Source organism: Hipposideros armiger, unplaced genomic scaffold, assembly GCF_001890085.2.
Source record: "Hipposideros armiger isolate ML-2016 unplaced genomic scaffold, ASM189008v1 scaffold_146, whole genome shotgun sequence".
NCBI lineage: Eukaryota > Metazoa > Chordata > Mammalia > Chiroptera > Hipposideridae > Hipposideros > Hipposideros armiger.
The window spans coordinates 882,925-897,758 of record NW_017731496.1 but is presented as its reverse complement, the minus strand read 5'-3'; the positions used below and the strand labels follow the sequence as shown (position 1 = coordinate 897,758).

The 14,834-nt window shown below is 38.4% G+C and overlaps 1 protein-coding gene across 2 annotated transcripts in view; it reads right to left on the bottom strand.

The window, feature by feature from the left end:
• Positions 1–12,075: 12,075 nt before the first annotated feature.
• NIPBL (NIPBL cohesin loading factor) overlaps positions 12,076–14,834 on the bottom strand; it is a 191,280-nt gene continuing 188,521 nt past the window's right edge. The window contains exons 46-47 of one of the 2 annotated variants that reach the window (XM_019650739.1): positions 13,934–14,122; positions 12,076–13,370 (exon numbers count right to left, since the gene is read on the bottom strand). In XM_019650739.1, the coding sequence (XP_019506284.1) occupies positions 13,005–13,370; positions 13,934–14,122 (555 nt within the window). In that variant the 3' untranslated portion in view covers positions 12,076–13,004. Of the gene's footprint in view, positions 13,371–13,892; positions 14,123–14,834 lie in introns of both variants that reach the window. The other variant, XM_019650740.1, reaches the window with a different exon arrangement.

The window sequence follows — 14,834 nt, the reverse complement described above, 5'->3', positions numbered from 1 at the left end:
CGACTCACGGCAGCCCAGCTCCAGGTCGAGCTGTTGTTCACCATCTTAGCTGTAGAGGGCGCAGCGTCACTGGCCCTAATGTGGGATCCGAACTGAGGCCTTGCTGCTCAGGGCTGGCATCCCAAGCCAACTCCTAACCAATGTGCCACTCGGCCGGCCATCACCCTCATCTTTGAAGGGCATTGTTTGTAGCCCTTATTCTAGGGCAAGGTCTTTACTTCTCCGATGGGCCTTTCTGGTGTTGGAACTGGATGCCTGGTGTGCTAATGATGTGTTACCAAGATCTCTTCCACCCTGGCTGGGCTGGGCCTGCAGCATTCCCAGAACGCTAACCTCTAGCTTCTGCCATTGGTTAGCCTTGTAGTAACTGCTTCCTGGTAGGCCTCAGGTACTCTTGCCTGAAAATGAGCAGCTCAGCTCTCGTCCCAGGACTGACAAGGAACCCCCACACAGACATCCGGGGATGCTCTCGCTACAGCTTCCTTTTCTTTTTGCCCCACTCTGCAGATTCTAGCCAGTTACCACCCTCAGCTCTGATCTCTGCATCCTCAGGTCTGTGGGACCACTGTGGTCTAGCTCATTGGGCCAGAGTCAGAGGAGAGCTACGCGTTCATGACACTCACCTCACGAGCTGTCCTCAGGGATGGCACCGTCTTGTGCTGCATGTCGTCTGGTGTCTAAAAGCAGTTGCCTCACATGTACTATTTTGTCCAATTTTATGGTTAAGGCAGGCAGGCCAGTCAGGTAGCAGTTACTCTGTCATAGCTTGAGGACGTCTTCTTTTAGTCTCAGTGCGCTTTCCACCCGTACAACAAACCTGAACACGAGAATGAAAGGGGGCAGAGAATATCAGCAGAGGCAGTCTTTGCGTCTAGCTTGAATATGTTCTCAGTCTTCAAAAAACTGCAATATGACGATTCTGCCTCATGTGTCTGAACACAGAGGAAACATCCAAATGAGTGTGTTTCAGACCCTTCTACTTATAAGGAAGGTCTCGACTTCAGGCCCTCCACACGTGGATTAAAAGAAGTAGTTTCCATATATAGATTTTTAAGCACTTGCCGTGCTCGGGAATACCACCAATTATCAAATGGTTCCCCAATTTCTCAAAACTGAATCTTACTTTGCTCACATTTTTATTAGAAAATATACAAAATTTGGTATATTTTATCACTAAACCCAAATCACATCTGTACACTCTACTCTTTGTTCTGGATTGAGTTTGGAATCCGTCAGCAAAGGAAGCTGCCAAGTTTTCTCAATCGACCGGGTTTAAAAACACTGACTTCAGCTTCACTTCCTTTCTCACTTCAGCACCCACTGCTTGTAGCCTGTAGTCTATACTCGATAAATGTTTGATGAACTAATGACAAACCATTATAGCTCATAGCATTTTCCGTTTCAACAGTTGGAATAATTATTATGTACCATGCTTTGTGTCCGGCTTAGCCTATCTGTAAGAAATCAAACCTTGGACCTTGCTGAGGAAACAGGAAGCAGGAAAACACACTTGCTAATTGTGCAGAAGTCACATTGGTAGCCCTCCAGAGCTCCGCTCTCCTATAAGCCTTGCTTCTGCTCAGACCATTCGTGTGTGGTCAGCATCTGGACTGTAGCCTTATGCCTGTAAAGAGACCCTGAGGGAAACTAATGCTTTTATTTTCATAAAGCTATTGAATCTAGGGGACACCTGAGAGGAAAACATCCTGTGAAGTAAGGTTGGTCTGTAAGCTGGGAATGAATGGCCCAGCCTGTTCCTGTATCTGTGTGCCTGGGGCCAATTTCTGTGGCAGCAGTGGCCTAGCTGAAGAGAATTTTTTTTGTATCAGATTTAAAAAAACAATAATACTAATTTAAAGAGAAGTATTTAAAATATATTCAAAGCCAGTAACTAAAAACAAACTAATTAAAATAGCCTCAGTCTTAAGAATTTCAAAATGGTTCCTAGATGAATAGTATATTGCTCAATTATTTTTTCTGTCTTAAGACCTGAGTGAAAGGATGATAGAGGAATTTTAAAATGTACCAAACAACACAAATAAAGAGAATTGGAGAGGAGATATTACTAAATGAGAGAAGTAGCTATAGTGTATGAGGGTAGAGGAAGCCATAATATAATTTGTGTAAAAGAGAATAGTGATGAATAGTAAACTTAAGACTCAGAGCTAAGCAAAACAAAAAGGGGCATGGTGAGATAACCATGGTTGGGTAGAACAGTTGGAACTCCTCATCTCTGCAACCCTTGTGCAAAGAGCTCCCAGCAGCTATGCCCCAAGCACAACGCCAGCTGCCCATCTGATCACCTTAGAGCAGACGTCAGCACATCTGGCCAGCTCTTGTTCTTGCAAATGAAGTTTTACTGAAACACAGCCTGCCCATCCCTTTACATACTATCTAGTTGCATACTTGCCACACAGATCATGACTTGCAAAGCCTAAAATACTTACTTTCTGCACCTTCACAGAAAAAGCTTGCTGATCACTGCCCTGGAGTGGAGCCCAACAGATGAAATCCACATAGACACTCTGAACTTCGATAACATTTTTTAGTAGCTTGTTCTAAAACGTGAATGGGTAGTTATAGGCATCACCGACAAATGGGGAAAACCCTCATCATGAAAGGGGGAAAATCCAAATTAAATGGGCAAAATAATAGAGAAAACAGGAAATAAAGAAAATGTTTTTATAGAACTAAAGTTGGAATGGTCAGGCAATGACAAAGGAAACGCTATTCTCACATTTCCATGAAGTTACTTGTGTTAAAGAGGGGTTATTTCTGGTGAGTTACTAGGGTTCAACATCAATTGATTCCCATTGACAAAGGACTGCAATACATGTATTAAAAACCAAGCATATGTGTGATTCATTCTCTTCCCTACTGTGGGTGCTAGATGGGCGAGGGGCAGCGACCTCTCCTTCAGTGGGCTAACAGATTATCTGACATGCAGAACACTCCACCCAGCAGATGGACCTCAGGGTCTAGATTTGGGACAGATGGCAGCAAGCCTGACTGTGGTAGGTCCAGGCTACAATATGCTCCTTACTCTGGCTCTACTGACAATAAAGCTGTTAATTTTATCTCCGTCTATCTGACTCCGGATTATAATTCTAATCAGAACTCAGAGAAGGGAGGAATGTGATTTATCAGCCTCACTGAACACATGAGGCATTGCCTGTGACTTGAGAGCTTAGGCCTCCAAATGGCAACTGAGGTTCTACTTTTCAATCTGACAGATGTGAGATGTTGCATTCATAAAATAAGACCAAGTTACTGTATGAAAAGAACATCAGAGAACAAGAAGAAACTCTTTGAAATTTAAAATGTAGTTGAAATAAAAAATTTCAATAGACTTAGAAGATAAAGTTGAAAAACTCAAAGACAGACCAAACGAATGAGAAAAAAACATAACTGAGAAGATCAATCTAGGAAGAATAACATCTGATTAATAGAAATTAAAGAGACTAAAGAAACTAAAGAGGAAGAAATTACTAAAGAAAATTCTTCACAGCTAAGAACATATTAAAAGATTAAAAGTCCTATTACATGCCCTGCAAAATGAATTGCACAAAGAGATCCATTAAGGAACAACATGGTGAAATTTGAGAATATGAGAAATACAGAAAATTTCCTAAATACTTTCAAAGGGAAAACTTTCATCTTAGAATTCTAGCCCCAGCTATTGATCAGTTATGAGGTGAGAATAAAGATATTTTCAGACATCTAATGGTTCAAAAGGTTTGACCCCATGTATCCATTCTTACGAAGCTACTGCAGGATTTACTCCAGCAAAGTGAACATTTTTAAGCAAAAGGAGGAAGGTGTGAGTTCCAGGCACAGATTCTGGATCCAACCAGAAGAAAAGTCTGGCAAAACACCTTTGCAGAAGTTCTAGAAAGTCAGTCCTGATTGGTACAAAAGTAACAGCTTCACGGAGGAGTTTCTTCATGTAGCAACTGTGTGTTGGGGGGTGGGGCTGGCAAGAGGCAGAGACTCAAAATAATGAATGATATGAAAGAACACTCCAAACAAATTAAAGATTTCTATGTGGAAATTATGAGTGAAAAAGCAAAGCAATTTTACTAACGGAAAAGCAAGAGTACAGGAGAAAGGGAATACATTCATAGTACACTAAATGTTGGCTCTGACTGAATATTTACATAGTTTTACATACATAGATGCTCATTAAATATGATGATCTCCATACTAGGAGGAGAGGGGAAGGGTATAAGAGTCAAGTCCCGGGCCGGTCGAGTGGCGCGTTGGTTAAGAACTGGCTTGGGACGCCAGAGGGCCCCGGTTCAGATCCCACATATGAGGGCCAGTGACACTGCCCTCCACAGCTAAGATGCTGAACAACAGCTCAACCTGGAGCTGGGCTGCCGTGAGTCGCTGGCGACGGCATAGGCTGCAGCCCCTGTGGCAGTGGGTTGCCATGGGCTACCGTGTGTAGCCAGCAGCCAGCGTGAGCGGCCAGCAGCCGCAGTGAGCGGCCGTCCAGAAGCCGGCAACTGATCTGCCTCACCCGGGAAGAGCGCAATGATGGTGCCAACTTGAGCCAGTGAAGCAACGTCCTCCACAACTAGACTGAACAACAAAACGACAGCAACTTGTCTGTTCCCCTTCCGCCAATTCCCCAGCGCTGCTCCTATCCCCCCAATTCCCCAATAAAAATCTTAAAAAAAGAGTCAAGTCCTTATCTATCATAAATAAATCAATAGATCATCAATATAATTCAATATATAAGGTCTAGAATAAACTATAACAGTAATTTGGGTCCACAGAAATATGGATATAACTACCCAAAGAGCTAAAAGAATTGAGTGGTATCCTCTATGAACAAGGGCTTATTTCTTTAAACTTAATCAGGAACATTAAACTATTAAATAATAGAAACTTTATTATTGTGTTAAAAGCCTGTCTTATTAAAATTTTTATCTTGGAATTACCCTGAATTGTATAAAAGGCAGGATTTTAAAGATTCAATTGACAGTTTTAAGCTATGCAGAAATCCACCAAGGCTACTTTCCCCATTTTCGGATGTCACATCTTTTGATTCCTTTCCTCACTTCAAATCATGGTCATTCCTCATGGGCCGTCCTCAGATGAACCCAGGGATAAATCACGCTGTCTTCTAGGTCAATACCTACTCAGAAAGACTTGACTCACTCACCAAATCTTACTAATAAAATTCATACCTATTCTCTCATTACAATTTAAGTAAAAGCCAACCAAAGTTATGTGACCAATTTGAACGTCCTAACCATTCTGCAAATGAGGCCACTTCTCTCCTGCCACCACCACTCAGCCCAAGATACCATCATCTTTCACCTGGACAATTGTGGATCCCCCCAATCACTGTATAAATTGTAGCTAGTGATCTATTAAAAATGCAAACAAGATTCCACAAATGCAAATCCTTACTTCACTCCCATCCATCTTAATTTCTTTAATGGCTTCTCACTGCTCATAGGACATTCTTAACATGGCCTACAAAAGCATGACTTGGTCCATCTGTTTCATTAGCTTCATCCCTCTCCTCTCCTTTGTTTTCTGCCATTTAGAAGCTTCTAAAGGCAACATGCTCTTTACTTCAGGGTCTTTGCCCATGCTGTCATCCATTTGCCATTCTCCTTGCATCCTTCATCTAGTTTTCCCCTCAGACTTCAGAGCTCAGCCATCATGTCCCTACAGAATAAACTGCTGGGAGCAATTAAAATCATTTCCCGTTTCTCAATGGTTCAACCAATATTATTTGTTGAACCATATTTGTATCTATTGTAACTGGTACTTGCCAGGTTTTACCTGAGAATTAGATTCACTGGGAGCAGGAGGCCTTTCTGATCTGCCCCAGCCCTCAGACCAGTTCAGCACTACATACTCTCATGATTTGTTACTCTTACTTTCAAGCACTGATTTCAACTGTAATTTAGTAACTGTGTAACTGTGTACTTTGTGGTTAATTTCTGGACTTCCCCACTAGAAAACACAAACTTACTGCCCATGGGTCCAGCACAGTTTATTGCTTAGTAAGCCTTCAGCATTTGTGTAATATTTACTTGTCAAATGATTTAATTTGTAAAAAGTAAGAACAATGGAACTAGTGTCAAGGGCTAGTGATCTACAAGACAAACTGTTAGTATGACAGGTAAGGAAGAAGAATCCAACATTTTTAAGTTCAGGAAAGGAGTGTAGAATGTTGCCTATGATTCCGTGCTCTCTCCAATGCCAAACTTATTAACATTGTTACTTGACTAGTTCATTCCTATGGGTCACGCTCTGCACTGTTTCCAGAACCACTGTGCCTCAGAAACCCCACACGTTCCTTTCTCGATCGTCCCATTATTCCATTCGGCTACTCCCATTGCATGTGTCTTCTGCTCCATGGGAACCTCTGACCCTGGATCCTGCCATTTTCTCCCCGTCCAGATCTTCAACTACACCTCCAACAAACTTGCAATCCTGGCTCAATGACAAATCAGTTTTTGTTGTGCAGCTGAGCACTATGGAGAAAAACAACACAACCATGCAGTTCGGCGTCAGCACGATTTCCCACATTGTAGCCAGTGAGTGATCTTCCTGAACCCCAACCCCAAGTGTATTCATACCCTGTTTAAAGCCCCTCCAAACTCTTGAATTGTGGCTATTTAGGCCCTTTATTGTCTGCCTGTCTCCAGCTTCAATACCCACCATTTCAGCACTGTTGTCTCTCTGCCTGCCCTACCATTCTCCCCCAGTGATTCCCATTCATTTCTCAGCTCAACCGCAGTCTGGCTTTGCTCTCACCCTCTCTGAAACTCCTTTCCCTAGAAGTTACCATTTGCACCCTGGATGGCAGGGTCAACCATTTTTCAGGCTTCATCTCGCTGTTGCATTTCACACGTTGAGCTCCCTCTTGAAGCTATAATCCGTTAGATTCTGCCCGTACTCCTCCAATCACTTCTGTCTCCTCCGAAACCTCATTCTCCTCCCACTGCATCTAAACTGTTGGTTGTCTCGAAGGTCCTCTGTTGACTGCATTGCTTACTCTACAGTTTATATGCTGATAGGTCTCAAAGTAGCCTCAGCCCAAACTGCCCCCCGAAGTGTCATGCTTGTGTATGTTCTCCCCTTCTGGACATCTCCTGAACAGCCCACAGGTACTCACTTTCAATACATTTAAAATTGAACCTAGTCATCTAAAGTACAGAAACCTAACAGTTATCCTTGATGCCTCTGTCTTCTTTTAGCTCAGTCAACGGTCAAGTCCTGCTTTTGCTTTTTATTTCCTAAATACATCCGCAATATCTCCAATCTTCTCTTTATCCCTACTACCATCATCACCCTAGTTTCGGCTCTCACCAACTTGGAGACTACTGCATCAGTGTCCCCTTCTTTACACCCTCAACCTCTAATCTATCCTCTACGTAGAAGCCAGTGAACTTTCATTAATCCCTTGCTTCAAGTCCTTCCACTGCCTAGGCATTAAAATTTAGTATCTCCAAATTGTATACTTCTCTCTCCTTCCTTTCTATAGCTTCATCTTTTCATACTGCACTAACGACACCCTTGTCCCTCCACATTTTCTGTTGTCCACATTTTCAGAATTTCATCCCCCATCTCCCCACTTAACCAAACATTCTGTTGATCCAAATATGCACAGTACAGACTTCTTTAAATAAAGTTCCCATATAACATAACATACTAAGTGATTTTATTTACCAAACTCCGTATTCCACTTATTGCAAAAACACATGGCTTCAGGTTATGTCTTCTGACTTCTAAGTTAATCATCCTTTCACCAACTTAAGTTTGTCTTCTACACCAAGCCCGGTAATGTAGAAGATAATTGAAATAAAAAATAGAACATGTAAAATAGTGCATTTTACCTTTTCCATTTATCAAACAGGATAGTAAGCCTCTCAAAATCTGAGGATATAAAAGTAGATCTTTTGAAAAGGTATAAAAGAAGTACATTTAGTCATTAAGTAGTCAACATACATTCAGATCTTAACAGGTGACTCAATAAGGACATTCCTGGGGAAATCTTTCTTAAACAACTGATCTGGAGATAAGATCCTGAGGGCTGCTCTTGGCTCTGGTACTAAGTAGATATGTAGCTTGTAGTTATCAATTCGCCTCTGAGCCTCAATTTCACCTTAAAAAAAAAAAAAGGGTTTGGATTAGAAAGGATTTCCTAGGCAGGGCACACATGGAACTGAGGTGGGAGTGACCATGAGTCCCTTGGATTTGCTTGCAGTTCTGGGTATGAATTTGTTTAGTTTTTTAAGGAGGGATTTCATGGCTTTCATTAGATTTTCAGAGGTTCATGAAATGTGGCTAAGAACATCTGGTTAAATGATTTCTCAGCTCCCTCATATTGTATGATTCCATAAATATTTTTTGAAGCTGGAATGTGGATCCATTATTGGTTTAGGTTTTATAACAAACTTAGATAATTACTTTTTCCTGTTCTTTGTTCTAGGATCTAAATCCAATAAGGTTAAGCCCTACATTGTAACTGTAGGCAAGTTGCGATCAAGACAAACTTACACTTTCATTTCTTAGAAGAAAGGCTAATGTCAAGGGTAAAGAAACTAGAACTATTTGACAAAATAACTTTTCATTTCTAAGGTTCAAAGTGACTGAGATGAAACAATGACTGAAGAACAACACAAATACAAAAATAGAGGCAAAATTCCATTCAACAAAAACTGGAATGCCTATAAACTATGTAATAATCACAGCTGGTAGCACACTTATTTCAAGCAGCCGTTAACACCATTTCTAACAAAAACGTTAATCACTGGCTATCCTCGTATTTAAACTTCTGTTCCTTTAGTTCATTTCCAATTGCCTGCTTGGCATTTGCCAACTAATATTCAAAGGATTAAATTTTTATCACCATCTTTTTGAAAATTGAAACCTACCTCCTTACTTCATTTCGTCTGTAATGGTTACCTCTGTTCTAGTTATGCAGGCTCAGGAATAAGACATGAGTTTGGAAGAGAGACAATGTCTCTCAAACCTACAATAAATTCAAGTCAGAAGAAAAGATTACAAACCAGAAAATAACTGTTGTTCCTTTATTTAAAAATCAACCGTTTTCTTAAGAATCCAAAGACATTGTTTCATGAAAAACTTGCAAAAAATAAAAGGCAGATGAACCCTATGGATTAAGACCTAAAAAAAAAAGTTTTGAGAAAACTGAAAATTTGAACACTTACTGGATATTTGATGTCAAGTATTAATATTTAAAGATGACATATTTATAGATGAGATGTCTGAGATTTGTTTCAGACAAATAGAAGAGGAATGCATATGTTATAACTCAAACAAGCTTGGTCAAAAATTCAGAATGAGGGGTAGCCGGTTAGCTCAGTTGGTTAGAGTGCAGTGCTCAGACCACCAAGGTTGCCAGTTCCATCCCTGCATGGGCCACTGAGATGTGCCCTCCACAACTAGACTGAAACAACTACTTGACTTGGAGCTGATGGGTCCTGGAAAAACACACTGTTCCCCAATAAAAATAAATAAAAATTCAGAATGATTGAAATTGATAATAGCCATGTGATGGTTCCCAAGAAAAAAGTTAAAAAACTTCAGAGGAAAAAAATAATTGTGTGCATACTGCATTACTCTGAGCAAATGAAGCCATATACAAGTGGAGTCTTACACAGGACAGGTGGGCTGATGGTATTCACTCTGCCGTCACATAGAACACATCCGGACTTTCTGGCCTCTTGGTCACTAAATTATGCGAACTGGAATGTTTAGTCAGTGACCTTTCTATCATACCGTATTTACACTCAGCTGTTTCTCAGATAGTACCAACAGGACAAGGAGTGCATTTACAAACATCTTCCAATAAATAAAAATAATATATATTTGTGTAATAAACATGCTTTCTATGACAAAAACTAGCTAAGGGGTTAAACAAACTTGTTTTAAAATGAGCATGGCAAACAGTGAAAGGTTCAAAGAAGTAGACATTTTGTAAAAATTATCGTTTCAAATTACATTATTTCAAATGGGTGATACATTTTGTATTTGCAAAAGTAACGTTATTCCAGTATATATGAATAGTTCTGAAGATGCAGACCACCTGAACTCTGGAATAGGAACCAGAATGAAGTCTTTGTGCAACTATAAGTGGTGTGTCGGGGAGGGAGAGCCATACACTTTCCTGGTTTACTTTCTAAATGAACTCATAACTTTGCTTGCTGGTTATGAAATGTACATTGGACAAAAAAGTTTCACTTACCTGTATTTATGAGATAGACTACAGTCATCAAAAATTGTCTGTGTGCTTGTTAACCTAACAATTCAAATAATCAACATTTGAACAGGGTAAGTTGTATTTTACTTTTCTTTGAAAGTTCAAATTTCTTCTACTAGAGATGACTAGATTCTGTTTTTTGCTTGTATTCTGGTATAGATTTTTAAAAAAATTACCCTTTCTTTGTCAAAATAATAAATAATTTAAATAAGAAAACACTAAAATTTCACATTAATATATTAAAGAGGTACTTGGACCTCTTTACATGTCAATAAAAACGATATGGCTTACTACAGTATCAACAAATTATAGATTAAGATTGAACTTTGTAAATCCCCAATATACTTGAAAAGTTTGATTTTGTATATTTGACTGGCAATGCCTTAATTTTGTGTTAAGGCCTGAAAAGTCATATTTGATAAATCTACTATTTGAAAACTTTGGTTTGTATATTTACAAGCTAAGGCTTATGAGTTATATCAACCTTTGGCTTACATTAATAGCTATAATAATGGTGGAGCTTAGAACATATGGGAAATTCTTAAACACAGCAAATTCACCTGTGACCATCATTTAACAGCCTTAGTAATGAGTGCCTACTTCCTCATGCTCACTCTAGTGAGCATTAAGTAAATCCTAAAGTACACATACTTCAACGATCCTTTAGGAACTGGCTTATTTTCAATAAGGTTATCTCATTAATGCTTGCTGCGCAATTAGCTTAGAGTACTGAGATGCCATACTCCAATTTCAAATTTAAACCCCTATTATAACATTTACAAGCAAATTACTGAATCCTTCTGAGCCTCAGTTTTCCTTATCTACAAAATAGGGATAAAATATTTAGCAGTTTTTGAAAGAATTAAATGACAGCACACATTGTTAAATGTTAGGCTCAAGGCATTCAAAATTGGCTTTTTTACCCATATCTTTATTCTTTCGTATTCTATATGCTGAACTTTATAGTCTTATATTTTCCTGACTGGTATTTCACACTTTGATAAATCATATTGTTTTTATAAGCCACCTCAAATCCTTTGCTGAAAAAAACAAACTTCAAGGGGGGAAAAACCCAATCTCGTTTTGTCTCACAGAGTTCACAGTAAGAAGGAAGAGGAAACATGCAATTAAGTGGAAGAAAAAAAGAGTGAGAAACATTTCCTTGAAGAAACTGTTTTGAAAGAATTCCACATAGGAAATAGATCCTGAAGTTATTTTCATCGTGGTTTAATAGGTGTTTACAGAGGTATTTTGTGGCAATGTCACTCTTCCTCACAAAGTGGATATCTATCTTTATTTATTGGCCAATTTCATAAAACTTAACATTCTAGAGGTCATTTTCTAAAAAACTGACTTAAAAATAAGTGCACATTTAAAAAAAAGATTTAAATTTGAAGCAGACCTTATCCTCTGTAAATTTTAGGCATTACTATTTCTGAGCATCAATATGCAAATGCAAATCAACTAATTAAATACCCACCTTCCCCATTTGTAGTAACAAATAAATGACAACTGCTCCTAAAAGATGTATAAAACTTTTAAAATAGAAAATGAATTAAACATCTCAACTAGTAAAATTACTTATTTTCCAGCATTAAAAAATAACTTGTGAAAATGTAATATAATTACTAAGTGTCATTCTCATTTCAACTATATTTCTAAAATAACACATGGAATTCTTTTAATGAAGAGAAATGCTAGTTTCCCAAAATAGCATTATTGTTACCTTTCCCCAAGATAGTTACTCCCCCCCAACCAGGTTTAAAAAATAAATATTACCATCATGACATCACTAGAAAGAAATTGAAGCATACAAGGAATAAACTATAGTTTCTTTTTATATCAAAATGTACTCTTGAAAATGTGTTTGGCACAGTGCTAAATCATATATAGTTAATACTAAATATTGCAGGATACAATAAAACCCTGGAGTTAATTGTTTACACCCTCTTATGGGAATGAAAATAATAGATACCAATTATTCAGAAGTCAGCCTATACAAACTGTATAAACAATATTTTGTTTTGCTTTGAAAACCAGTGATATAATAAATTTTACATAAAAGACTGCAAAATAATATAAATGGATTTAAACAGATCTTTACAATAAGAAATTCAAATGGAAACAGACAAGTAACAAAGAGAAGTAAAAAAATTTATTGCAGTATTCGCTCCACCAGATTGCCTGGGGATCCCTTTTCTTGTATTGTTTTCAGGGTGACCTAATACATCAAAATCTACATTTACAAAAACTCCTTCTGTAGATAGGTCATAGATACTGCATGCTTTTTTTTTTTTTTTCAACAGAATAAATTATATATCCAGGAGATTCTGCCATTTTACAGCCTGGAAAAAACAATGCTTCCCTGGAAACTGGGCTAAGCTAAAGAAAGCCATCCGCTGCTAGGTTAAACTCCAAGAACACTTTATTAAGAACATTAACAGACTAATTTCCAACATTCACTTGTTTATTTTTTAAACAGAAAGTTTTTTTCCAAGATATAAACAATTTTTGTTAAACTATAATACAGTGGGAGTAAAAATGAACTGAGAATCTGTTTCTGCTGCACAACAGCGAAGGGAGCTCCCACAAAAATGTTTGCCCAACATTTCCTCCTTTTGTTCCTGCATCCCAGGTTCCATTCTTACTCTTCATAAAACTGATTTTTTTTTTTGCCAGAATGTTGATATTTCAAGTTTTTCTGCCTTTTAAAAAAAATCCTGTAAATTTGGCTGCATGTACAAATTCATTAGCTGGAAGTCCCATCCTTGGCGGCATACAGGGATCGTAAAGTCTGAACAACTTTATTAGTCAGCTTATTAGCACTCGTTAGAGCAATTTTTTTGTAAATAATGTCTGACTCTTTAATAGTGTCTACCCAAGGCACCAGTTTGCGGCCATCACGGCGCTTAGCCTCAGTCCAGGAGCCGCTGTAGGAGCCTGCCATCCACTGAACACTGAAGCCACTGCTGGTTTTCTGTACTACTCTTGCAATTTGTGGTCGATCTTTGTACTTTGGACAGCAAATAGCGATGACATCCATGACGTCAACACTTTCATTCATCTGTGCTGCCAACTCCGTAGAGTCTGAATTTCGTTTTGACCTTCTCAATGACTAAAACATTGGGAGGGGGGAAAAAAGACCAAGTGTTACACAAAAGAATTTTAGTGAAATTATTGTTTTTATTGCTTTTAATCCCTTGACGCCGGGAGTTGGGATTTCCCAGCACACTTCCATTGCCGGCAATGAGACGCACCGTGACCGCCAGCGCCAAGGGGTTAACAATATACTTGTAAAACCATATAGCTCTTAATTTGTACCCGTGTTTTTACTCTTATTGATATATAAAATTATATATACATATAAACCATAAAGCTACATAAAACTTAGCAACAATAAAAAAGGATAACACACATTAATACAATCCAAAGAAAAATTAATAACCCTTTATGCTGGATAAATCTCATTTCTGTTTTTTTCTTTTTTATTGTCTTTTATGTTAAACTTTCTACAAAAGGATGTATAAATGGTTAAGTAGAGAATCTCTATCTACAAAATGTTTTCTCTCGTAAGTATTACATTACTTGGTGTACATTTAAAAGACTGACATATATAAGCACATAAAAATCATTTTACGTAATACGCTGCGAAATACGTTGACTCCTCCTCCGCCTCACCCCTGAAGTGCCTCCTCCTCTATCCTCCCCATCACTTTCATCATCTTCTGTCTCTGCCGCTGCATTATTTTTAGGGCTGCCTCCTCCAAGCAGCGAGGTAATTGCTTTGTTCCGAGCGTTTGTGCTAGCTGACACCTCCCCTTCTTCCTCCTCTTCATCTGGGTCCAGATGTTCCATGAGAAGTTTGAACTACAAGAATTCGATATTTAGAATTTTAAGTAAGCATTTCAAATAAGCCTGTCAAATCCCTCCATGCTTTCTTTTCTTTTTTATTTTTTTCCCTCTAAATATTTTCTATGGCAGTAGTTTGACGTGGGTGAAAGAGACTTGGGCTATTGTCCAAGTCAGGCTGGCAAACATTGTCTGTAAAGAGCCAGACAGCACTTGGCTTTGCCGGCTCTACAGTCCCTCTCACGACTACACATCTCAGTCATTGCAGTGTGAAAGCAGCGATACACAATACATAAATGAATGGGCATGGATGTTTCAACAAAACTTCGTTTTATTTACAAAAACAGGCAGTGAGCCAACTTTGGCCCATAAGTAGGAATTTGCTGATCCTGGTCCAAGTAATCAAAAGCAACCAGGTGATTAATAATTAATAGACATTTTAAAGTTTTCTGCCCTCTTTGTGTTCTGCCAAGATTAGAGCATACACGAAGAAGCAAAGGATGTTGAATAATTTTAAATGAGAACTAAAATAATTTTCAACTTTAGAGTATAAGGTTTGCAGTCTATGAATAATATGAAAACCACTGTGTAGGTTTCATTCTGGGTCAAAAAAAATGTTATTACTTATGTTTAGCTATCTGTTTTCAAAAGATTTTAAAAACTTCATGTTTATTTTTCAAGACAGTCTTTAACATTTTTAAACATTAAAAAAATTTTAGGGCCGGCTGAG